Raw genomic sequence first — 25253 nt, 5'->3', positions numbered from 1 at the left:
TGGGTCCTGACCGGGGAGGCAGGACTGATGTTGAGTGGCTGAGGCACCTCCAGACCCAGCCAGGATTGCAGACCCTACCGACTTCCAGCAACGGACTTCATCAAAGGGAGACCTGGGACAGATACGCAGCCAAAACTTATTGCTCTATCCGGAGCTGTCTCAGGTGCGCGGTTAGTGTGCCAGCAGGAGCTGGGTGACTTTTGCAGCGTGCCCTACTCTCGCCAGTAGCGGAATCCCTTCGGGCCAAGCGTCCAGGACCAGCAAGTCATTCAGCAGTACCTCTCGCAGCAGCACCGTGCCCACCGGAGTCTCACAGCTGTGCAGCGGTCCGTGCTCACATAGTCCCCCAGGGGATTATTGACTGTCTAGGTGGGAAGGGTTCCTTTGTGTGAATTTTATAATAGTCATAGTCTTTAAATGTGGTTGATGTTAGTGCTACCTGTATATACTGTACATAGTGTGGTTACGGTTTACATGTATAATTAGAGTGTATGAAATAAAGGTGCTCTTGTACCTTGCTATTGCGTGCTTACTGTGTGATCCCTGAACCCATAAAAGACCCGGGGTACCGTGCGGGAGCTATGTACCGTTGCCTTTCTCAAGGCGATGAGGGCCAGTAGGAGAGAATAATGCACACCTAAACTCGGTGTCTTCACACCCATCATTCTACCTGTATCCCCTAGTAGAGAAAGAAAGAGTCCAAGCATTCCAGACACATAGATTTAAGAAACCCTCACACCCCAATATTGTACTACCAAGGTTGACTTATAAAATGTTTAAATGCTGGAGAGCAGGAGCAGATGGCTCCTGATGTATGAGACAAACCAGAGAGTGTGGGGAGGAGACTGGTCAGGTCTCTGAGCTGGTAACACACAGTGACATGATGTGAGGGGGAGAGCAGGAGTATAATAGGGGCTGATGGCTCCTGATGTATGAGATACACCAGAGAGTGTGGGGAGGAGATTGGTCAGGTCGCTGAGCTGGTAACACACAGTGACATGATGTGAGGGGGAGAGCAGGAGTATAACAGGGACTGATGGCTCCTGATGTATGATATACACCAGAGAGTGTGGGGAGGAGACTGGTCAGGTCGCTGAGCTGGTAACACACAGTGACATGATGTGAGGGGGAGAGCAGGAGTATAATAGGGGCTAATGGCTCTTGATGTATGAGATACACAGAGAGTGTGTGGAGGAGACTGGTCAGATTTCTGGGCTGGTAACACACAGACATGATGTGAGGGGGAGAGCAGGAGAATAATAGGAGCTAATGGCTCCTGATGTAGGAGATACACCAGAGAGTGTGAGGAGGAGACTGGTCAAATCTCTGGGCTGGTAACACACAGTGACATGATATGAGGGGGAGAGCAGGACTATAATAGTGGCTGATGGCTCCTCATGTATAAGATACACCAGAGAGTGTGGGGAGGAGACTGGTCAGATCTCTGGGCTGGTAACACACAGTGACATGATATGAGGGGGGAAAGCAGGAGTATAATATGGGCTGATTGCTCCTGACACAGGCCACAGGGCAGACACATTGTCCTCATTAGTTTGTAGTGACAGAGGAGGGTGGAAGAAAATAGATTTTTGTAGTGATTGAGCAAGGAGAATTTGTGACTCTTTTCTGTAATGTAAGTGTTTATTACTCACCTGTACTAATATCTGTAGGAATTTCCTCCTCCTTACACTGCTGATGCCTCATCACATACGTCTCTTCTTCTCCCTCTATATCTTCTGCCTTCATATCAGTCACATGCATCTCTTCTTCTCCCTCTGTATCTTCTGCCTTCATATCAGTCACATACGTCTCTTCTGCTCTCTCTATATCTTCAGCCTTCATTTCAGTCACATACGTCTCTTCTCCCTCTATATCTTCTGCCTTATTATCAGTCACATATGTCTCTTCTTCTCTCTCTATATCTTCAGCCTTCATTTCAGTCACATACGTCTCTTCTCCCTCTATATCTTCTGCCTTCATATCAGTCACATGCATCTCTTCTTCTCCCTCTGTATCTTCTGCCTTCATATCAGTCACATGCATCTCTTCTGCTCTCTCTATATCTTCAGCCTTCATTTCAGTCACATACGTCTCTTCTCCCTCTATATCTTCTGCCTTATTATCAGTCACATACGTCTCTTCTTCTCTCTCTATATGTTCAGCCTTCATTTCAGTCACATACGTCTCTTCTCCCTTTGTATCTTCTGCCTTATTATCAGTCACATACGTCTCTTCTTCTCCATCTACATCTTCTGCCTTTATATCAGCCAGACTTCCACCCTATGCACCCACAAAGAAATAAAATATAATGTCAAGTTTCATTAGATCACATTAAGTATAAGAATTCTGGTTGATAAGACACATACAGCTTCTCCACAGATCATATAAAGTCACTTTGCTACATCGGTGAAACCCTAAATCCCATCTACCTGATGCTCCTGTGGGATCCTTTGATTCTCCTCTGTACAATTCTGTGAATAAAGAGGACGGGGGCATCTCCCTGGGATATTTCTGTTACTGGGTCCATCTGTAGGAGACACACAGTGACCGAGTACATTGTATATATGTGATTATCAGATGATGTGATTATAGGGGCCCCCATACCTGCTGTCCCCTGTACAATAAAAGCCAGTCTCCTCATACCCAGTGATGTGAGGGGCCGGTGATTTTCCATCATCACGTCCTTGTACAGACCTCTGTGTTCCTCTATATACTCCCCGACCTGCATGGAGACATAGACAGTGACATCCTAACATCTTATGGGAACCTGACACACACAATGATACAGTCATCACCCAGACACATCCCCTGGTGTTACTGTATAATGTCCCATTCCCAGCAGTCACCTCTCCAGTCATCACCCAGACACATCCCCTGGTGTTATTGTATAATGTCCTATTCCCAGCAGTCACCTCTCCAGTCAACAGCTGAATGATCTTGTTGGTAAGGTCCAGAATCTTCTGGTCGTTGTGTCTCTCATGTATCAGTGAGTGAGGTGGAGGCACCGTGATGGGGCTCTGGGTACTGCTCAGTCCTCCTGACACACGGAGATGGCTGCTGGATGTCTCACACTCACCAGTTGTCTTCTTCACTACTATGTAATCCTGAGTATTGGGGAAGATATCAATGAAAAGGTAAATTAAACTTCACCTAAATGGGGCTGTTTATTCAGGTGATAACTTTGTAACAAGTACTGTAACAATCTCCTTTATATAGAAAAAAGTAGAGTATATAGAATCTCTTGCAGCTCTGACATATTTGTGTCAGTGACAAAAAGAAAAGAACATGTACTAAATCTCAATTCCAGTGAGAACTGTGGGACTTATACTATTTCCGAGACCGGCTCCCATCTGCTCGGTTATTACTTAAGATATAAGTGATGTCACTGTGACACTCCCAGATCCTCTCACCTCCCCAGTGATGTCCTTGTATTATTACTATAGATATAAGTGATGTCACGGTGACACTACCAGATCCCCCCACCTCCCCAGTCATGTCCCTGTATTATTACTATAGATATAAGTGATGTCAGTGTGACACTCCCAGATCCCCTCACCTCCCCAGTCATGTCCCTGTATTATTACTATACATATAAGTGATGTCACTGTGACACTCCCAGATCCCCTCACCTCCCCAGTCATGTCCCTGATTTATTTCTATAGATAAAAGTGATGTCAGTGTGACACTGCCAGATCCTCTCACCTCCCCAGTCATGTCCCTGTATTATTACTATAGATAGAAGTGATGTCAGTGTGACACTCCCAGATCCCCTCACCTCCCCAGTCATGTCCCTGTATTATTACTATAGATAGAAGTGATGTCAGTGTGACACTCCCAGATCCCCTCACCTCCCCAGTCATGTCCCTGTATTATTACTATAGATATAAGTGATGTCACTGTGACACTCCCAGATCCTCTCACCTCCCCAGTCATGTCGCTGTATTATTACTATAGATATAAGTGATGTCAGTGTGACACCCCCAGACCTCCTCACCTCCCCAGTCATGTCCCTGTATTATTACTATAGATATAAGTGATGTCAGTGTGACACTCCCAGACCCTCTCACCTCCCCAGCCATGTCCCTGTATTATTACTATAGATATAAGTGATGTCACTGTCACACTCCCAGACCCTCTCACCTCCCCAGCCATGTCCCTGTATTATTACTATAGATATAAGTGATGTCACTGTCACACTCCCAGACCCTCTCACCTCCCCAGCCATGTCCCTGTATTATTACTGTAGATATAAGTGATGTCACTGTGACACCCCCAGATCCCCTCACCTCCCCAGTCATGTCTCTGTATGATTACTATAGATATAAGTGATGTCACTGTGACACCCCCAGATCCCCTCACCTCCCCAGTCATGTCCCTGTATTATTACTATACATATAAGTGATGTCACTGTGACACTCCCAGATCCCCTCTCCTCCCCAGTCATGTCCGTTTTATTTCTATAGATAAAAGTGATGTCAGTGTGACACTCCCAGATCCCCTCACCTCCCCAGTCATGTCCCTGTTTTATTTCTATAGATAAAAGTGATGTCAGTGTGACACTCCCAGATCCCCTCACCTCCCCAGTCACGTTCCTGTATTATTACTATAGATAAAAGTGATGTCACTGTGACACTCCCAGATCCTCTCACCTCCCCAGTCATGTCCCTGTATTATTACTATAGATATAAGTGATATCACTGTGACAATCCCAGATCCCCTCACCTCCCCAGTCATGTCCCTGTATTATTACTATAGATATAAGTGATGTCAGTGTGACACCCCCAGACCTCCTCACCTCCCCAGTCATGTCCCTGTATTATTACTATAGATATAAGTGATGTCAGTGTGACACTCCCAGACCCTCTCACCTCCCCAGTCATGTCCCTGTATTATTACTATAGATATAAGTGATGTCACTGTCACACTCCCAGACCCTCTCACCTCCCCAGTCATGTCCCTGTATTACTACAGATATAAGTGATGTCAGTGTGACTCCCAGACCCTCTCACCTCCCCAGTCATGTCCCTGTATTATTACTATAGATATAAGTGATGTCACTGTGACACTCCCAGATCCCCTCACCACCCCAGTCATGTCCCTGTATTATTACTATAGATATAAGTGATGTCACTGTGACACTCCCAGATCCTCTCACCTCCCCAGTCATGTCCCTGTAATATTACTATAGATATAAGTGATGTCACGGTGACACTCCCAGATCCCCTCACCTCCCCAGTCATGTCCCTGTATTATTACTATAGATATAAGTGATGTCACTGTGACACTCCCAGATCCCCTCACCACCCCAGTCATGTCCCTGTATTATTACTATAGATATAAGTGGTCACTGTGACACTCCCAGATCCTCTCACCTCCCCAGTCATGTCCCTGTAATATTACTATAGATATAAGTGATGTCACGGTGACACTCCCAGATCCCCTCACCTCCCCAGTCATGTCCCTGTATTATTACTATAGATATAAGTGATGTCACTGTGACATTGCCAGATCCTCTCACCTCCCCAGTCAGCAGGTAGATAATCTCCAGGGTGAGATTTAGTATCCTCTTAGTCATGTGACTCCTGTCCTTGTCCATCCTTAGTGATCAGTGATTTATACAGGACACGTCTCACCCTCACGTGACTTCTAGTAACAAGGATCTGACGCCTCACTGCACAGAAATCTAGGAATGAATATAATTATTAGAAGCTATTTATTACCAGTTATTTATGTAGTGTGCACATATTACACAGTGCTTTATAGGGAATATTTAGTCACATCTGTCCCTGCCCAGGGAAGCTTACAATCTACATTTCCTACCACATAGACAGCCCTTACACACACGTTCTAGAGGTAGTTTTGAAAGAAGCGAGCTAACCTACCAGTGTGGCTATGGAGAGTGGTAGGAAACCAGAGCACCTGGACGAAACCAATGCAAACTCAAAGAGAACATACAAAATCCACACAGACAGAGCCTTGTTCAGTAATTTAATTCATGACCCCTTGTGCTGTGAATTACTAATGCTGTCCACTATGCTATCACGTTGCCCATAAAAATACATGAGTGACCACTAAGGGGCCGATTCAGACCCAGACGCTAAGCCGCGTTCACTCGCTATGGGCGATTGTCGCCCATGAGCACATGCATGTGTGGCAAAATACACATGCGCAAACTAGTCTGTGCGATGGGGAAGTGCTCGCTCGAAGAACACAGACAGGCCGCTCCTTTGAGTGACAGAGAGTGCCGTTTGTGGGTGGTAACATGGGATGATCTGGGAAAAAGGGTATGAAGGCAAGAAGCCGGCGGCTTCCCGACTGTCATATCACGGCGAGGGTTAAACGACCGGCATCTACATCTAGACACCTGTCATTTCACCGACGCCGGGAGACTGACGCCCGGCAACCCGATCAAAGTGATGTCGGGCGCCTCTGCATACAGCCGCGCTCGCACGGGGGGGGGGGGTTAGGTTTAGGGCTCCCGAGGGGGACTTAGGGTTAGGCTAGGGGGAGGGAGGGTTAGTTTTAGGCACCCCCGGGGGGACTTAGGTAAAGGCGGCGGGGAAGGGGGGTTAGGTTTAGGCACTTAGAGGGGGGATTATGGTTAGGTACAGGGGGGAAAGGTTAGGGTTAGAAATAGGTTAGTCTATACTTACCTTCGACGATCGGGATTTCCTCCTCTGCCGGCCTCCTGGTGTCGGGATTCCAACCACCGGGCAGGGGTCCGGCGGTAAATAATACCGATTCCGGAAAAAGGGGGAGTGGATGTCCGAACGCAGGCGTGTCCGAGCGTCAAAACAGCGTTCATTGGGCGTGCATAATTAGCGTGTCAGCGTCATTGTACACTTCACCTAGTTTTATTTCAGCCTGCAGTGATCGCAGTGCTTGCGGCGGGTAGGGTCTACCTTAAGGTCTGCGAGCAGCTCTGATGGCTCTTGATGTTATAGATTAATCACACACTTCCTGGAGATGACGTGTGCTAAGAAAGAAAAGTGCGTGTCCTTACACCTGCGAGTGTTCACTCTGCCGTCGCTCTCTAAGACATAGAGGACATAATTTAGCCTGGCTGTGCGATCGCGAAATTTGCATATCCGCCCCGATGGCTGCGAGAGAGCACAGCTTAGCATCCGGGTCTGAATGAGCTTCTAAGTCCCATCATTCCCAGAGCCATAAAGTCTAAGTCAGTGTTTCTCAGATGTTCCTCTGACCCAGCTTCATAGGGCTGCTCAGTGACCAACACACGGCATTGCTGGAGGTTACACCAATGTCTCTCCCTCATGGCCAAGAGTCCTGGACCTCCAAGACACATACTTGATGCAATTTGCCTGAGGAAGCGGACCTGATCCATGTAAAGGAGGTTACACCGACACTCCCAGGTGCCCCCCTCTATTAGTGACTTGGTAACCATGGTTGGCCTGAGCCTTCCTGGATGAGAGGGTTATTAGTCCCCTCCCTAGATATGATGTTGTCCAAAGTGTTGGGGTAAAAGTGAAGGATGACTTGTTATTGTGGCCCTTTGTATGCAGATGCTCTCCCTCTGGGTGTGTGTTTTGCAGGGGCCTCTTCAAAATGTTGCTGTGGGGCCAAATGCTCTACTTACATCCATGGTACTGAGACACCTATTCTCAGAGCTGGAAGAGATGGAATTGGTAACCTAACATCTGTTCTGACAACTCAAACAGATAGAACTACTGCTCCAGCACATATTCCAGCAGCTGGAATGAAGGGATCAGGTAATTACAGCCCTAGTCTTGAACCCAGAATGGATGGCTAAGGCACTGGTAGAACCAATTGGGGCAGCTATAAGGAATGGCCAAGGTTCTCGTAGCCCTATACCAGCACCTAGAATTGCTGGCTATTGTACACAAAGCTACATTCTGGCTTCCAGAACAGATAGCTAATATACTCAGGGTTCCATTGCGGTAGCCCAAACACCTGTCTAACATACTAAGAGCTCACCCCAACACCCAAAAACGGTTGGTTAAGGGTATCAGAGTTCTAATCCAGCACCGGGAACAGATTGCTAATGTACTCAAAACTCCATTCTGGCACCCAGAATAGATGGCAAACAAACTCTAGCTCTGTTTGAGCACCCAGAATGGCAGGCTAACATACTATAGCTCCATACTGGCACCTCTTCCTGTTTATCGATGCCAGCTGCATACTATCACACTATCACTGAGTCACACTTTCAGGCAACCAATGTAAAATGGTCCAAGGGGGCTCTAAAGCATAAACAAGGGTGTGAGGAGGCTCTGAGGCATATAAAGGTGCATGTGGGGGCTCTGGGCTGGCATATAATGGCATAAGGAGCTCTGAGACATATGAAGGGGCTTTGAGGCTTACAAAGGGACACAAGGGGACAAGAGTCATATAAAAGGGCATGAGCGGCCTTTATAGCATATACAGTGCTGTTTTTGGCAACGTCTCAGGAACCTGTAAAATGAAGAGGTGGTAATCCTACCCTCAGATCTGGTCACAGTGATGGAGAAGGCACGGTAGTGGTGAGGGGGCATGTTTCCCCACTGTGTATGCAGATAGTGCTGAGGAGCAGAGCTGGCTCCTTGCAGGGATTCTGGGCTGCACCCTGTCCTGAGCAGCAGCAGCTTCCTACGAGGAGGCTGTAATTTCTCCCTTTTTGTCAACCACCCCCAAATGAGGACGTGTACTGATTGCTCCACAGAGGCAGGGGGCGCTGCAGTGAGCTGAGCCGTTCAGGAGGATTCCATGTGGTAGTGGATAGATCCCCATCCGTAGATGTACCGACATCATCAGTTACTGTCCAATGCCATTCCCTACTATCCACGTGGACATAGATGGAGAATACAAACCTGTGAGAAGCGAAGTGAGCCCCCGTGCCCGAAGCGTGGCGAGCAAAGAGATCCTGCGAGGGGACAATTCCTTCTGTTGGTGGCCTTTATGGGCATGGAATCACTCTTCTGCACTCACTCCACGTCACTTCCAGGTACAACTAGTGAAGGGGATCTATACACTACCGTTATACACAGTCGAGTCACATTATTATGACCACCTCTTGCATTTGACGTCGTCAGCGAGAGGCCCATGAAGTACGTCACGTGGCGTGCGCTAGCTTGGTGGGTATATAAGGTGTGCGATACTACCGCCTGCACACATATCACTCGTTGCTGTTATGGGTAAAAGGGGCGATTTATCCGAGTTGCAGAAAGGGATGTTTACTGGCTTTCGGGCCAAGGGTGGCAGTATTTCTGACACAGCGCAGTTTGTGGACTCGCGTGCTGCTGTGGTGAAGGTGTATCGTGACTGGACAAATGGCACCATTGGGTATAACCGACTTGGAAACTGCGGAGCACAACGTGCCATTGATGTGAGAGGTGAACGTCGGCTACGAAGGTGTGCGAGGGACAACCGACATACTACAGTAGAAGAGCTCACCGTCAAAATGAACCTGGGGGGTCACCAGACGTGTGTCCAAAAATGACAATTCAGCAAATCCTGCTGCGTATGGGGCTCCAAAGCAAACGGATGGTCACTGCACCTATGCTAACGAAGGTGCATCGCTGGAAAAGGCCTCAATTTTCACACCTGTATCGGAATTGGATCTGTGCTAATTGGTGAAGGGTTGTCTTCTCTGATGGGTCACGTTTTCTGCTTCATCGAACGGATGGACGCTGGTGTGTCAGGCGAGAAACATCGGAGAATAAACACCCAGCAACTATTGTTGTGTTCGCTCTATGGATACTCCACCATGCACCCTCCAGCAGCTGTGGGATGTACTGCAGTCAGCATGGCTCCATATACCTGTGCCCACCTACCAGCACCCTCTAGCTGCTGTCTGTGCTGCACACGGTGGCTACTCTGGCTATTAGCTGGTGCTCATAATAATGTGACTCCACTGTGTATATTTACCAGATATTGCTGACTAATTGTATTCTACCAAGTCACCAGAAAGCAGTCTCTTACCAAGCAAGGTCTGTGCTATCTGTATTATAGTAACAACAATGTCTGCACCACCTGTATTATAGTAACAATAGGGTCTGCACCACCTGTATTATAGTAACAACAATGTCTGCACCACCTGTATTATAGTAACAATAGGGTCTGCATCACCTGTATTATAGTAACAACAATGTCTGCACCACCTGTATTATAGTAACAACAATGGGCCTGATTCAGAGCCGTTCGCTATTTGCGGTCGTTCGTTCAAAAACAAGGGGTGGCTATTCAAATGATCCGTTCGCAAATTGCAGTCTGTTCACGCCTCTAAGTCTGAACGAGCGTGCAAAACATACGCTCGTTTATTTGTTAAAAACGCCCCCTGTCCGCTCGCACCATACGTCATGTCCGCTATTTATTAGATTAATCGAGTACATCGACCAGCGTATGAACTGCTCGCTATTCTTGTGGTTGGTGTTTGCTACCACAAATTTGCGAGCAGTTCTGGCTATAAAATAACCCAGTGACGTGGTCAATGACGCTGCTGTATTAATTATGCACACCCATAATACGCCCGTTTTGACCTTTAAGCACGCCTGCGTTCGGATCTCCACTCCCCGTTTTCAAGCACCTTCCCCTGTTACCACCCACATACGCCTCATTCTGTCACTCAAAATAGCAGGCACTCGCTAAAAACCGTACGCATGCGCAGATGTGCAAACATCGCTCGGAACGAGCGTACTGCCGCTAACGAGCGGCTCTGAATGAGGGCCAATGTCTGCACCACCTGTATTATAGTAACAACTGGGTCTGCGCCACCTGTATTATAGTAACAACTGGGTCTGCGCCACCTGTATTATAGTAACAATGTCTGCACCACCTGCATTATAGTAACAACGGGGTCTGCTCCACCTGTATTATAGTAACAACGGAGTCTGCACCCCCTGTATTATAGTAACAACGGGGTCTGCTCCACCTGTATTACAGTAACAACGGGGTCTGCGCCACCAATATTATAGTAACAAGAATGTCTGCACCACCTGTATTATAGTAACAACGGGGTCTGCTCCACCTGTATTATAGTAATAACAATGTCTGCACCACCTGTATTATAGTAACAACCGGGTCTGCTCCACCTGTATTATAGTAACAACGGGGTCTGCTCCACCTGTATTATAGTAACAACAGGGTCTGCACCATCTGTATTATAGTAATAACCATGTCTGCGCCACCTGTATTATAGTAACAACGGGGTCTGCTCCACCTGTATTATAGTAACAACGGAGTCTGCACCCCCTGTATTATAGTAACAACGGGGTCTGCTCCACCTGTATTACAGTAACAACGGGGTCTGCGCCGCCAATATTATAGTAACAACAATGTCTGCGCCACTTGTATTATAGTAAAAACGGGGTCTGCTCCACCTGTATTATAGTAATAACAATGTCTGCACCACCTGTATTATAGTAACAACGGGGTCTGCTCCACCTGTATTATAGTAACAACGGGGTCTGCTCCACCTGTATTATAGTAACAACAAGGACTGCACCATCTGTATTATAGTAACACCAATGTCTGCACCATCTGTATTATAGTAACACCAATGTCTGCACCACCTGTATTATAGTAACAACAAGGACTGCTCCACCTGTATTATAGTAACAACAAGGACTGCTCCACCTGTATTATAGTAACAACAATGTCTGCACCACTTGTATTATAGTAACACCAATGTCTGCACCATCTGTATTATAGTAACACCAATGTCTGCACCATCTGTATTATAGTAACAATGTCTGCTCCACCTGCATTATAGTAACAATGTCTGCACCACCTGTATTATAATAAAAACGGGGTCTGCACCACCTGTATTATAGTAACAATGTCTGCACCACCTGTATTATAGTAACAACAATGTCTGAATCACCTGTATTATAAAAATAGCACACTATATGCACTAAAGTGTAACCTACCGGCACAATAACAATGCAGCACAAGAGTCTGCTCCAGCTGTACTCCGAATGTAGACAAGCAAGGTGACACTAGAGTCTGCTCTTCCTACATAATAATAATAATAATAATAATAATAATGATATTACCTGGCTGCTGTCAGAGTCAGACAGAACAATACAATGGCTGCTCTCTCCGTCTCTCCTGTTCCTGTGCTGGGAATAGATCAGAGGAGACAGAGCTCAGACCAGGGGAAAATGGCCGCCGCTCCCATAATAACTGTTATTACTGTATGATGCCTGACTGGTATACAAGAAAATGGCCGCCGACTCCCAACACTGAGGACATGTATGGTCACCATTACTGCAGAAGAGATTACCAGGAGGCAGGGCTGAATAAAACGGCTCCGCCCACCCGCCGTCTCTATGGCTGCAGCCATCTCCTCCTCCCTGATGATGAGGTGAGTGACGTTTCGAGGAGCCAATCAGATTGTTAAAAAAAATTAAAGCCGAGCGTAGACCTCCTAAAGGTAAACACGTGACGCCGGCTGGGGAGCTGAGGCCTGGCAGTGACAGGGTTACATAGAGCGCACAGAAGGCGCCGTCTCTGTGTCCGGCATCAGCAGGTAATGGTGTCCTACTATACAGGTGGAGCAGCCTGTGGTGTCCTCCTATACAGGGGGAGCAGCCTGTGGTGTCCTCCTATACAGGGGGAGCAGCCTGTGGTGTCCTACTATACAGGGGGAGCAGCCTGTGGTGTCCTACTATACAGGTGGAGCGGCCTGTGGTGTCCTACTATACAGGGTGAGCTGCCTGTGGTGTCCTACTATACAGGGTGAGCTGCCTGTGGTGTCCTACTATACAGGGTGAGCAGCCTGCTGTGTCCATACTATACGGGGGAGTGGGAGGGACCTGCAGTATCCTACTATACAGTAGGAGCAGCCTGCAGGGTCCTATACAGGGGAAGCGGCCTGCGGTTTCCTACTATAAACGGGGAGTGGTCTCCAATGTCCTACTATACAGGGGAGCAGTCTGCGGTGTCTTACTATAAAGGGGGAGCAGCCTATGGTGTCCATACTACACAGGGGGAGTGGCCTGTGGTTTCCTACTATACAGGAGGAGCATTCTGTGGTGTCCTACTATACAGAGGGAACAGCCTGTGGTGTCCTATACAGGGGAGCAGCCTGTTGTGCCCTATTATACAGGAGGAGCAGCCTGATGTGTCCTACTATACAGTGGGAGAGGCCTGTGGTCTCTGTACCTAGAGTATATACCAGTGAGGGGAGGCCTGGGCTATATACCCTCCTCATACAGCAGCACTGGGGGTCTGTGTACCTATAGTATATACCAGTGAGGTGAGGCCTGGGCTATATACCCTGTACTGTCACACATTCTCCTCATACAGCAGCACTGGGGGTCTCTGTACCTATAGTATATACCAGTGAGGGGAGGCCTGGGCTATATACCCTGTACTGTCACACAGTCTCCTCATACAGCAGCACTGGGGGTCTATGTACCTATAGTATATACTAGTGAGGAGAGGCCTGGGCTATATACCCTGTACTGTCACACAGTCTCCTCATACAGCAGCACTGGGGGTCTCTGTACCTATAGTATATACCAGTGAGTCCTGGGATATATTACCTGAATGGGACATTATACAGTGACACCGCTGGATGTGTCTGGGTGATGACTGGAGAGGTGACTGCTGGGAATGGGACATTATACAGTAACACCAGGGGATGTGTCCGGGTGATGACTGGAGAGGTGACTGCTGGGAATAGGACATTATACAGTAACACCAGGGAATGTGTCTGGGTGATGACTGGAGAGGTGACTGCTGGGAATGGGACATTATACAGTAACACCAGGGGGGCTGATGACTGGAGAGGTGACTGCTGGGAATGGGACATTATACAGTAACACAGGTGATGTGTCCGGGTGATGACTGGAGAGGTGACTGCTGGGAATGGGACATTATACAGTAACACCAGGGGATGTGTCCGGGTGATGACTGGAGAGGTGACTGCTGGGAATGGGACATTATACAGTAACACCAGGGGGGCTGATGACTGGAGAGGTGACTGCTGGGAATGGGACATTATACAGTAACACCAGGAGATGTGTCTGGGTGATGACTGGAGAGGTGACTGCTGGGAAGGGGACATTATACAGTAACACCAGGGGATGTGTCTGGGTGATGACTGGAGAGGTGACTGCTGGGAATGGGACATTATACAGTAACACCAGGGCATGTGTCTGGGTGATGACTGTATCATTGTGTGTGTCAGGTTACTATAAGGTGCCAGGATGTCACTGTCTATGTCCCCATGCAGGAGGAGATGTATATAGAGAAACACAGGGGTCACAAGGACGTGATGATGGAGAATCACCGGCCCCTCACATCACTGGGTAAGAGGAGACTGTCATTTATTGTACAGGGGAGAGCAGGTATGGTGGCCCCCTTTATACACACATAACCCTCCAAGTTACTAAAATGTGCCTTAAGGAATGCACGCTCTGTCTTACGCAATTAGACCCTCCCTCCCCTGCAGCACTGGCACACAATCAGACACTCCCTCCCCTGCAGCACTGGCACACAATCAGACACTCCCTCCCCTGCAGCACTGGCACACAATCAGACACTCCCTCCCCTGCAGCACTGTCACACAATCAGACACTCCCTCCCCTGCAGCACTGTCACACAATCAGACACTCCCTCCCCTGCAGCACTGGCACACAATCAGACACTCCCTCCCCTGCAGCACTGGCACACAATCAGACACTCCCTCCCCTGCAGCACTGTCACACAATCAGACACTCCCTCCCCTGCAGCACTGGCACACAATCAGACACTCACTCCCCTGCAGCACTGTCACACAATCAGACACTCCCTCCCCTGCAGCACTGTCACACGGTGACCTACATGTCACACACACCTCCAGGCCTGGTAATAGTAAAGGAGGTGGGGTAGGAATATTACTGTCCCAATCTATCACATACACAGATCTCCCACAGGTACCATCACTCACAGTTACATCATTTGTACATTCTATCAGGACTGTCACCCCTTTCTCTCTGTGTGTTGCTGTCTATCGCCCACCTAACAATTTCTGGAACATATTTCTGCCTGGCTCCCTCACTTCCTATCCTCAGACATCTCCACCATCATCATCATGGGAGATTTCAGTATCACTACTGACAGTCCCCAATCTCCTCATGTCTCCAATCTACTCTCTGTAACCTCCTCTCTCTGCCTCTCCCAATGGTCTCCTCTACTCTTCAGGAGGGTCACTGCTTTGTTCTTGTAGTCACCAGACTATGTTCCGTTTCTGAAGTCACTAACAGTCCTTTCCCTCTCTCAGATCACAGCCTTATCACCTGCACAGTCTCCTCCATTATGTCAACCTCAATGTCAATTAAATCAGCCAAGCCTCCTCACACCCGCATATTAGATTTTAATGATGTTAATTTTCAACAACTATTCACTTCTCTGTGACAGCTATTCTCACCAATTTCTACATTCACACCTGAACTAGACTCTAGAAATAGCTCTGAATGAATAGCTCCAGCTACCCATCACCATACACTTATACTTAGACGTCAGCCATGGCATTCTAAATTAACAAGACACCTGCAAAAACTTTCACGTAAAGTAGAACGTCAGTGGCGTAAATCTCGTACTCAAAGTGACTTCCTCACATGTAAGACTATCTACCACTCTTAGGGGTAAATTTACTAAAGTGAGAGTTTTTAGAAGAGTTTAGTTTTAAAAGTGATGTCGCCAATAGCAACCAATCAGATTCTATTATCTTCTAGAAGGTGCTAGTTAAATGTTAAGTAGAATCTGATTGCTTGCTATGGGCAACATCACTTTTAAAACTCACTTCTAAAAACTCTCACTTTAGTAAATTTAACCCTTACTGTAATGCTCTGGACACTGCCATACAAACATTTCCAATCTCTCATCTCTGCCCAAGCCTCTAACCCCAAGCAACTTTTTTATACATTTAAATCACTTCTTACCCCTCACCCAACCCACCTGCTACTATCTGTGCACAAGATCTTGCTTCCAATTTCACGGACAAGATTGATAAGATCAGAAAGGAAATGGTATGCTCTTCCCCAGGCAGTGACCTGCTCTATTCCCTACCTGATCCCCCCGGCACATTTTCTTCATTTTACCCCACAAATTAAGATGAAGTATCTACGCTCTCCTCACCCTCCTACTCTACTACCTCTCCTCTTCATCCTATATCCTCACACATCAGTAATGTTCTGTCTCCTGTGTTCATCCCACCCTTAACTAAATCTGTAATTCCACTCTCTACTGGTATCTTTCCATCAGTGTACAAACATGCAATGATTACTCCCATTTGGAAAAAAAAAAAATTCTGACCCTAACTCTCTCTCAAATTACCGTCCTATCTCCCAGCTCCCTCGCCCTTCCAAGCTACTGGAGAGACTTGCCTACACCCACCTCACACACTTTCTTAACACCCACAACTTATTGGACCCAGGTCGGTCCAGCTTTCATTCCCAACACTCCACAGAGACAGCCCTGACAGAGGTAGTAATTGATCTGGTCACTGCCAAGGCTAAAGGCCATTACTCACGTCTTATTCATCTAGAGTTCTCTACTGCCTTTGACACTGATGAGCAAACTCTTCTCCTACAAACACTACAATCCCTAGGTCTTCAGGACACATCCCTTTCTTGGTTCTCATACCACCTATCTGATTGCTCTTTTACTGTTTGTTTTTCTGATTCCGTCTCCTCTTCACTACCTGTATCAGTTGGAGACTACATGGCTCAGTCTGGTCCTCTGCTTTTCTCATCTATACCAACTCTCTTGGCAAACTAATCACCTTTTTGGGTTTTCAGTGTCATCTATACGCAAACGACACTCAAATCTACCCATCCTCCCCAGATTTGTCACCATCTGTGCTGGTTCGCGGCACTGAATGTGTCTCTGCCATTTAATATTGGCTGGCATCTCGCCACCTCAAACTTAATATATCCACTGGCCAATAGTAATTATTAACCTGATATCTCCATCACTGTTGACAACTCAACAATCAACCCAACAAACTCGCTGCCTAGGTGTCATCCTTGACTCTGAACTGTCCTTTGTTCCCCACATTCAATCTGTCTCTAAATCCTGTTACATACATCTAAAAAACATAGCTAAAATTCGACATGATCTTACACAAGACACTGCAAAAACTCTAATCCATGCACTCATTATTTCCTGCATCGACTATTGCAGTAGTCTCCTTACTGGTCTTCCCAAAAACAGGCTCTCACCGCTACAGTCCATAATGAATGCATCTGCGAGACTGATCGTCCTCGCTAAACATTCATCATCTGCTTCTCCGCTCTGTCAGTCCCTCCACTGGTTACCGGTCTTCTATTGTATTCAATATAAAATACACTTGCACATAAAACCATTGACCAAACCACACCAACATACATCTCTTCACTTTTCTCTTTCTTCCACTAGAGGACACTGGAGACTTAGTACACTGTGGTATAGAGGCGTGGATAGTGGAGCTGGCACTTTAAATAATTTAAAAGTGTGATGCTCCTCCCCCTCTGCCCCACCAGCCCCTCAGTTTTAGCAAAAAGTGCCAGGGAGCTGGTCACTTCATGCTGGACTCCAGTGGTATTTTTTATTTTGTTTTACTAACTAAAGAGACCCTTCGCCACCTCACTAAAGGTTGGAGTCCTAGCTCAGGGCCACCAAGTCAGGGAGAAGTGCACAGGGCTTCTGTAGAAAGCACCTGACAGCTCCTCACCGCCGCAAGCAGCAAGTGTCCTTCAGTGAGAGCCAGGGAAGAGGATACAGGGGAGCGCAGTGAGTATACAACCGAGCTGCACATCCCCCACCGCCCAGGTCGCCCACCCTCCCTCAGATGCCGGCAGTGAACACCGCTATCGCGCGTCTCTCCAGAGTCCCCCACCTCCCGCTAGTCGGGGGAGTACAGCGCTTGCACGCGCCGCTGTTACACTGACGTGGGAGGACAGCGCGGCGCTGTTAGGCAAGGCTGATCATCTATATAGGCGGGGGAGCCATATTGAGAGCTGGGGAGGTTGAAGGGGGTGGAGCTAATCAGCGCAGGCTCTCTCCCTGTGCGCCAAAGGCTGTGCTGCTGACTTGACACACGTGTCTGCCTGCTCTCTGCACTACAGGCTGAGTACAGGCATCGTGTACAGAAGGCTGATTCTCCAGGCATCCTGTTACAGCAGGATCCTTTGAAAGGGCTGTGAGTACACTGGGGTGCTATTATTGGGTGGTGCTGCAGGGAACCCAGTAATTGGGGAGGGTTGTGGTGTGAATCCTCCTCTGTCCCATTAGCCTTCTGTTTCTACTATATCTGTTACTGATTCTGTGTGAGTGGGCATGACAGGCAGGGCCACCAAGGCTTCACAGATAATGAACAAACAAAGCCAAATGTTACTGACTCTACACTATGTGATGCTTGTACAGTAGGGATCCACCTATCCCTATCACTGCATCGCCTACTCGTCCATAGGCCTTTGACCAAGCGGGAGTTATGGCCGTGATAACGTCAGAGTTGGCCGAGTCTTGCCGGTCACAACCGCCCTGGGCGACAGGTTTGGCCAATTCAGTGTAAAGCCTGGTAAATATAATGGGTTCCACTAGTAACATACCCTCTACTTCCTATCAAAAGCCGTCAAAGAAACGTCCACTACAGACAGTAATCCAGTCGGATGATTCAAACGAAAAACACCCCTCACAAGAGGAAAATGAGGAGGGTAAGTTGAAGAGGTTTTGGAAGATGTTGGGTCCGCACCGCCAGATTTAGAATCTGGTTCTCCTCAATGTTCCTGAGTACATAGAACCTGAATCTCAGGAGTTTAATTTGTTTGGCAAGCAACAAAAAAGTCTGTTTTCCCTTCTCACAACAGCTTCATGACCAACTTTTAGTTGCCAGAGACAACCGGATAAGCGTTTCTATATTCCACAACATTCTGCTGTCAGCTATTCATTTCCATCCTCTATGATGGAAAAGTGGGAAACATCTCCTTCAGTGGATGTGTCCGTTTCTCGCCTATCAAAGAAAACGACACTTCCAGTTCCTGGTGCTACGTCACTCAAGGACCCTTCAGATCGTAAGCTGGAAACAACACTATGCTCTGTGTACTCTGCGGAAGGAGTGCTAACAAGGCTGTCGTCTGGGCGGAGCAGCTGATTGCGGGTTTGGTACATCCAGAGCAGAGCTGAGACTGCTAGCAGAACACATCTATGAATCGTCAGTTTACCTAGACGAAGCTTCCAAGGATATCAGCCAGATTAGTGCTCGTATATCCGCTTCTGCTATTGCAGCCCGTAGAGGTCTCTGGCTGCGTTCTTGGCAAGCGGACGCTGAATCCAAGCGGACGGTTGAAGGTTTGCAGTTCACTGGTGATATGCTTTTTGGTCCAGAGCTGGACAAATGGATATCATAATCAACTGGGGGTAAGTCTACTTTCCTCCTTTCACCTGCCCCGACACCTAGAAGACCTTACATTGCTCCAACGTTTTACTCCTTTCGTGTTCCGCAGCCCTTTCATGGTAGAGCAAGAGGTGCTACCACGTAGGCTAGAGGTGGCAGAGGTAGGGGTCGCCCACAGACGGTTGCACGTCGACAGGAACAAAAGCCAGTTGAAAAACAGGTGGCATGATGGTCTCCCATCCCAAATGGGATCTCCTATGGTTGGAGCTCGATTAAAGACTTTTTTTCAACAGGTTTGGAACCAGACCTCTTCGGACCCTTGGAATCGCAGATTACTCCCCGTAGGGTACAAAATAGATTTCGAAGCTTCACCTCCAAATCGTTTTTTTCACTACGGGTCTGCCGGTGTCAGCAGACAAGGCAAAGGTTCTGCAAGAGGCAATTCAGTCTTTGCTACATTCAGCAGTGCTGGTTCCGGTACATCAACGGGGTCTGGGTTTCTACTCAAACCTTTTTGTGGTGCCCAAGCTGGATGGGTCTGTCAGGCCAATCCTGAACCTCATGTCTTTAAACCAGTATCTGATGGTTTATCGCTTCAAGATGTAGTTGATTCAATCTGTAATTGTGAGTTTGGAACCTGCGGAGTTTCTAATTTCTCTGGATATAAAAGGTGCATATCTACATGTTCCAATTTGGGAACCGCCGCAAGCTTTCCTGCTTTTTGCGATATTACACGAGCGCTATCAGTTTCGGGCGTTGCTGTTCGATTTATCCTCTGCACCCCGTGTCTTCACCAAGGTTATGTCTGTCATGATTGCACACCTTCGTACATCAGGGGTGACCATAATTCCTTACTTAGATGACCTTTTGATCAAGGTCCCATCAGAATCTCTTCTCTTGGACGACGCCTTACTGATATACAGGACTGTGATGCAGCACAGCTGGATGTTCAATTTAAAATCCAACTGAATTCCGTCTCAGAGACTCCAGTTCTGGGGATGATCCTGAATTTAAGGTTATAGCAGGTTTTTCTACCGAAAGACAAAGCCCAGGACATTCGGTTACTAGTTCAGTTAGTCCTCAGACAGAAGACTTTACTGGTTTGTCTTTGTCCCTTGGGAAAGATAGTAGCTGTCTTCGAGGCACTACAATTTGGATGATTCTAATCTCGTGTGTTCCAGCTGGACCTACTAACACTGGTCAGGGTCTCACTACTACATCGGATGATCCAGTTGGCACCGACAACCAGGGTGTCTCTTTTCTGGTGAATGCAAACCAACAACTTCTTGGCGGGTCGGAGATTCGGAGTGTGGGATTGGATAATCGTGACGACTGATTCCAGTCTCTGAGGATGGGGAGCGGTGGTTCTAGACGGTCATTTTTAGGGACTTTGGTCTCCACAGGAAAGACCAGGGCCCATAAATGTGTTGGAACTCAGAGCAATCTACAACGCTCTGCTGGAAGCACACTTACTAAGATCTCCTCAAGTCAGAATTCAGTCGGACAACGAGATTTATGTCGCTTATGTCAATCGACAGGATGGAACTCGAAGTTGCATGGCAATGTGCAAAGTTACTCGGATTCTCAGGTGGGCCAAGAATCAATCAGTGATCCACTAACAGTTCCATGAACCTACGACATGGTTTACATAGTCCCTTCAATTCCTCTACTTCCTCGCCTATTAAAGCGGATAAAACATGAGTCGGTCTCGGCCATTCTTGTGGCTACGGACTGGCTTCGGAGGAGTTGATATTCGGACCTTCAGACTCTCTTAGCAGATGATCTGTGACCCCTACCACTTTGTCCAGACCTCCTGCAACAGGGTCCTTTCATGCACCCCAACCTAGCACAGCTGCATTTAACGGGGTGGCTGTTGAGGCCGCTATCTTATGATGCAAAGGCATCCCCGAATCTGTTATCCCCACTATGCTTCGTGCCAGAAAACCAGTTATGGCTGCGCATTACCACCACATTTGGCGGTCTTATGTAGTATGGTGTGGTGGTCTTTCCGTAATACTGATTCGATCTTTGTTCTGTATGATGCTGTTCGGAAGGATTGGCCAGCGTTTAAACAGACCTTTGCAAGATGGATTCAGCTGACTATACGACAGGCTTCTAATAGCAGCAATAGGCTACCTCCTCAGTCTATTTCAGCACATTCCACGCACTCTGTTTGTACGTCATGAACGGCACGTCGGGGTGCCTCCACCATGCAATTGTGACGGGCGGATACTTGGTCCTCTGTACATACCTTTTGTGGTTTTATCAGTTTGACACATTTGCTGCTTCAGGCTCCTCAGAGTGCTCTCGCCCATGGGGAAAACTTTGAGACGTCCCCAGTGTACTAAGTCTCCAGTGTCCCGTAATGGGTGAAAGAGAAAATGGGAGTTTGGTACTTACCGGTAAATCCTTTTCTCTGATTCAACAGGGAACACTGGACGCCCACCTCTCTTCGCCTGCCAGTTTTTGATTGGTACTATGTGTTTGTATGCTTTTGTTTGTCATGTCATTTTTGTTTCTCTTGTTATCCATCTCGTCTTGTTTTTTTTTCTAAACTAAGGGGCTAGTGGGGTAGAGGGGGAGGAGCTTCACACTTCTAAATTATTTAAAGTGCCAGCTCCACTATCCACGCCTCTATACCCCAGTGTACTAAGGGGCATGTGTATCAAAGCTTGATGTGAGATAAAATTGTGAAATATATATCACCAACCAATCGGCTCCAAACTATCATTTCTTAAATACAGCCTGCAAAATGTATCTCACAATTTTATCTCGCATCAAGCTTTGATACATATGCCCCTAAGTCTCCAGTATCCCCTGTGGATTCAGAGAAAAGGATTTACCGGTAAGTACCAAAATCCCATTATCTATTGTAATAATACAGGAACATGACTGGGGAGGTGATAGGGATCTGGGAGTGTCACAGTGACATCACTTACATCTATAGTAATAATACAGGGACATGACTGGGGAGGTGATAGGGATCTGGGAGTGTCACAGTGACATCACTTACACTAACGTTCAAAATTATGGGGTCACTTAGAAATTTCCTTATTTTTGAAAGAAAAGCACTGTTTTTTTTCAATGAAGATAACATTAAATTCAGTGTTCGCAAATACGCGCTGTAGCGCATATTTTACCTGGGATTGAGCACTCCGGGAAGCTGGCCTTCTAGGCAGATTGGCAAAGAAAAAGCCATATCTGAGACTGGCCAATAAAAGGAAAAGATTAATATGGGCAAAAGAACAGACATTGGACAGAAGATTGGAAAAAAAGTATTATGGACAGACGAATCGAAGTTTGAGGTGTTTGGATCACACAGAAGAACATTTGTGAGACGCAGAACAAGTGAAAAGATGCTGGAAGAGTGCCTGATGCCATCTGTCAAGCATGGTGGAGGTAATGTGATGTTCTGGGGCTGCTTTGGTGCTGGTAAAGTGGGAAATTTGTACAAGGTAAAAGAGATTTTGAATAAGGAAGGCTATTACGCCATACCCTGTGGACAGCACTTGGAGAAGGAAATTGGCTCCAATCAACAGGACAATTACCCCATGCACACCTCCAAATTATGGAGGAACTATTTAGGGAAGAAGCAGGCAGCTGGTATTCTGTCTGTAACGGAGTGGCCAGCGCAGTCACCAGATCTCAACCCCATTGAGCTGTTGTGGGAGCAGCTTGACCGTATGGTTCGCAAGAAGTGCCCATCAAGCCAATCCAACTTGTGGGAGGTGCTTCAGGAAGCGTAAGGTGAAATTTCTTCAGATTGGGTCAACAAATTAACAGCTAGAATGCCAAAGGTCTGCAATGCTGTAATTGCTACAAAAGGAGCATTTTTGGATAAAAGCAAAGTTTGAAGGACAAAATTTTTTAAAATAAGTCATTATTTCTAACCTTGCCAATGTCTTGACTCTGGGGGTCATTCAGACCCACTCGCGAGCGGCAGTCCGCTCGCAAGTGGGTCGATGTTCCCCACTGCGCATGCGCACGACGGAGGGAGCTCTGTTGTGCGCATGCGCGAGACCCAATCCATCCATCGCTCGGGGTCTCGCACCAAAGGGGGCGTGCTGTCGATGTTGATTGACAGCACGCCCCCTTTGGTGGGCGTTCCAGGGGCGTGCCTGCCAGATGGAGGCGTTCCTATGGGAACGCCTACCGTTTGAAGCCGGCCCCACTGACATCACTAGTGATGTCAGTGGGAGTGATTTTGGCTCTGATAGAGCCAAAATCACTCCTGGCCTTGCGGTTGAGAATCCCGACCACAGGGTTTCACTCGCAAGTCCGATGGTCGCGATGGTCTTGAACGCTCGGTCGCGATGGGTTGGACGCTCCGTATATGCTGTGGGTGGTGACCCACAGCTATACGAGCGTCCAGGAGGACGCTCCATTTTAATGGAGGACAGCCCTGATTCAGAGCGAGCGCTCTGCTCAGAGCGTCCGGCTCTGAATCAGGGCCTATATGTCCTATTCATTTTGCAACTCATTTGATAAATAAAAGTCAGTTTTCATGTAAAACACATTCTCGGGGTGACCCAAAACTTTTGAACGGTAGTGTATATCTATAGTAATAATACATGGACATGACTGGGGAGGTGAGGGGATCTGGGAGTGTCACAGTAACATCACTTATATCTATAGTAATAATACAGGGATATGACTGGGGAGGTGAGGGGATCTGGTAGTGTCACAGTGACATCACTTATATGACTAGTAATAATATAGGGACATGACTGGGGAGGTGAGAGGATCTGGAAGTGTCACAGTGACATCACTTATATCTATAGTAATAATACAGAGATATGACTGGGGAGGTGAGGGGATCTGGTAGTGTCACAGTGACATCACTTATATGACTAGTAATAATATAGGGACATGACTGGGGAGGTGAGAGGATCTGGAAATGTCACAGTGACATCACTTTATATATATATATATATATATATATATATATTATATAGTAGTAATACAGGGACATGACTGGGGAGGTGAGTGTTAAGACTCAGGTAGACCGTTTGAGTATTAGTCTCGCTACGGCCCCTTGAGGGCTGGCATACCTTGGCTTGATGCGGCCGTGTAGCAGCCTTGAGGGCTGAAGATGACTGGCTGTGGCCAATGGGCCACTAGGATGAGGTGCGGCCTTTGGGCTGGTAGCAGCCTCTGGGCTGGTTGTGGCCTGAGGGCCAATAGGATGAGGTGCGGCCTTTGGGCTGGTAGCAGCCTCTGGGCTGAGTAGCAGCCTTTGAGGCCGTCATAACAGTCACTGAAAGGAGTTGCAGCCTATGGGCTGTGAAGCAGCCGGATCTGGGAGTGTCACAGTGCTATCACTTATATCTATAATAATAATACAAAGATATGACTGAATCCGGGAGAGTCACAATGATATCAGTTATGTACAATTAACTCTTAAAAACAATTCCATATAGGTGAATTATAATTTCAGCCTTTTATTAATAGCTTCTCAAAAACACAGAATTACACAGTAGCGAAGAAGACATCCAGTAACTGTCAGACACCCAGCAGCCGTCCCTTTGTGTCAGGAGGACTGAGCAGGACCCAAAGCCCCATTACGGTGCCTTCACCTCACTCACTAACACGTAAGAGAGACAATGACCAGAAGATTCTGGAACTCACCAACAAGATCATTCAGCTTCTGACTCGAGAGGTGACTGCTGGAAATGGGACATTATACAGTAACACGAGGGGGGTGTGTCTGGGTGATTACTTGAGAGGTGACTGCTGGGAATGGGACATTATACAGTAACACCAGGGGATGTGTCTGGGTGATGACTGGAGAGGTGACTGCTGGGAATGGGACATTATACAGTAACACCAGGGGATGTGTCTGGGTGATGACTGGAGAGGTGACTGCTGGGAATGGGACATTATACAGTAACACCAGGGGATGTGTCTGGGTGATGACTGCTGGGAATGGGAC

At 47.3% G+C, this 25253-nt stretch overlaps 2 protein-coding genes across 9 annotated transcripts in view; one reads left to right on the top strand and one right to left on the bottom strand.

Annotated features, from left to right (window-relative positions):
• The window catches only part of LOC148454308 (uncharacterized), a 193666-nt gene extending 181572 nt beyond the window's left edge, over positions 1–12094 (bottom strand). Inside the window, exons 1-6 of one of the 2 annotated variants that reach the window (XM_088461069.1) lie at positions 12012–12094; positions 5519–5683; positions 2913–3104; positions 2605–2722; positions 2430–2527; positions 1653–2280 (exon numbers count right to left, since the gene is read on the bottom strand). In XM_088461069.1, coding sequence (XP_088317195.1) covers positions 1653–2280; positions 2430–2527; positions 2605–2722; positions 2913–3104; positions 5519–5596 — 1114 coding nt within the window. In that variant the 5' untranslated portion in view covers positions 5597–5683; positions 12012–12094. Of the gene's footprint in view, positions 1–1652; positions 2281–2429; positions 2528–2604; positions 2723–2912; positions 3105–5518; positions 5684–12011 lie in introns of those variants that run through there. The other variant, XM_088461068.1, reaches the window with a different exon arrangement.
• The window catches only part of LOC148454306 (uncharacterized), a 256305-nt gene that overhangs the window by 167787 nt on the left and 63265 nt on the right, over positions 1–25253 (top strand). For 2 of the 7 annotated variants that reach the window (XM_088461058.1, XM_088461057.1), the window contains exon 1: positions 24903–24980. The exons of 2 other annotated variants lie outside the window; for them this stretch is intronic. Coding sequence is in view for 1 of the 5 variants with exons in the window: in XM_088461061.1 (XP_088317187.1) it covers positions 9327–9356 (30 nt within the window). In the remaining 4 variants the exon portion in view is untranslated. Of the gene's footprint in view, positions 1–9326; positions 9357–14236; positions 14274–24772; positions 24981–25253 lie in introns of those variants that run through there. 3 more of the 7 variants (XM_088461059.1, XM_088461063.1, XM_088461061.1) reach the window with 3 other exon arrangements.

The sequence above is a fragment of the Taudactylus pleione genome, unplaced genomic scaffold (assembly GCF_031769625.1).
Source record: "Taudactylus pleione unplaced genomic scaffold, aTauple2 ptg001010l, whole genome shotgun sequence".
Taxonomy (NCBI): domain Eukaryota; kingdom Metazoa; phylum Chordata; class Amphibia; order Anura; family Myobatrachidae; genus Taudactylus; species Taudactylus pleione.
This window is presented reverse-complemented; position numbering and strand designations above follow the sequence as displayed.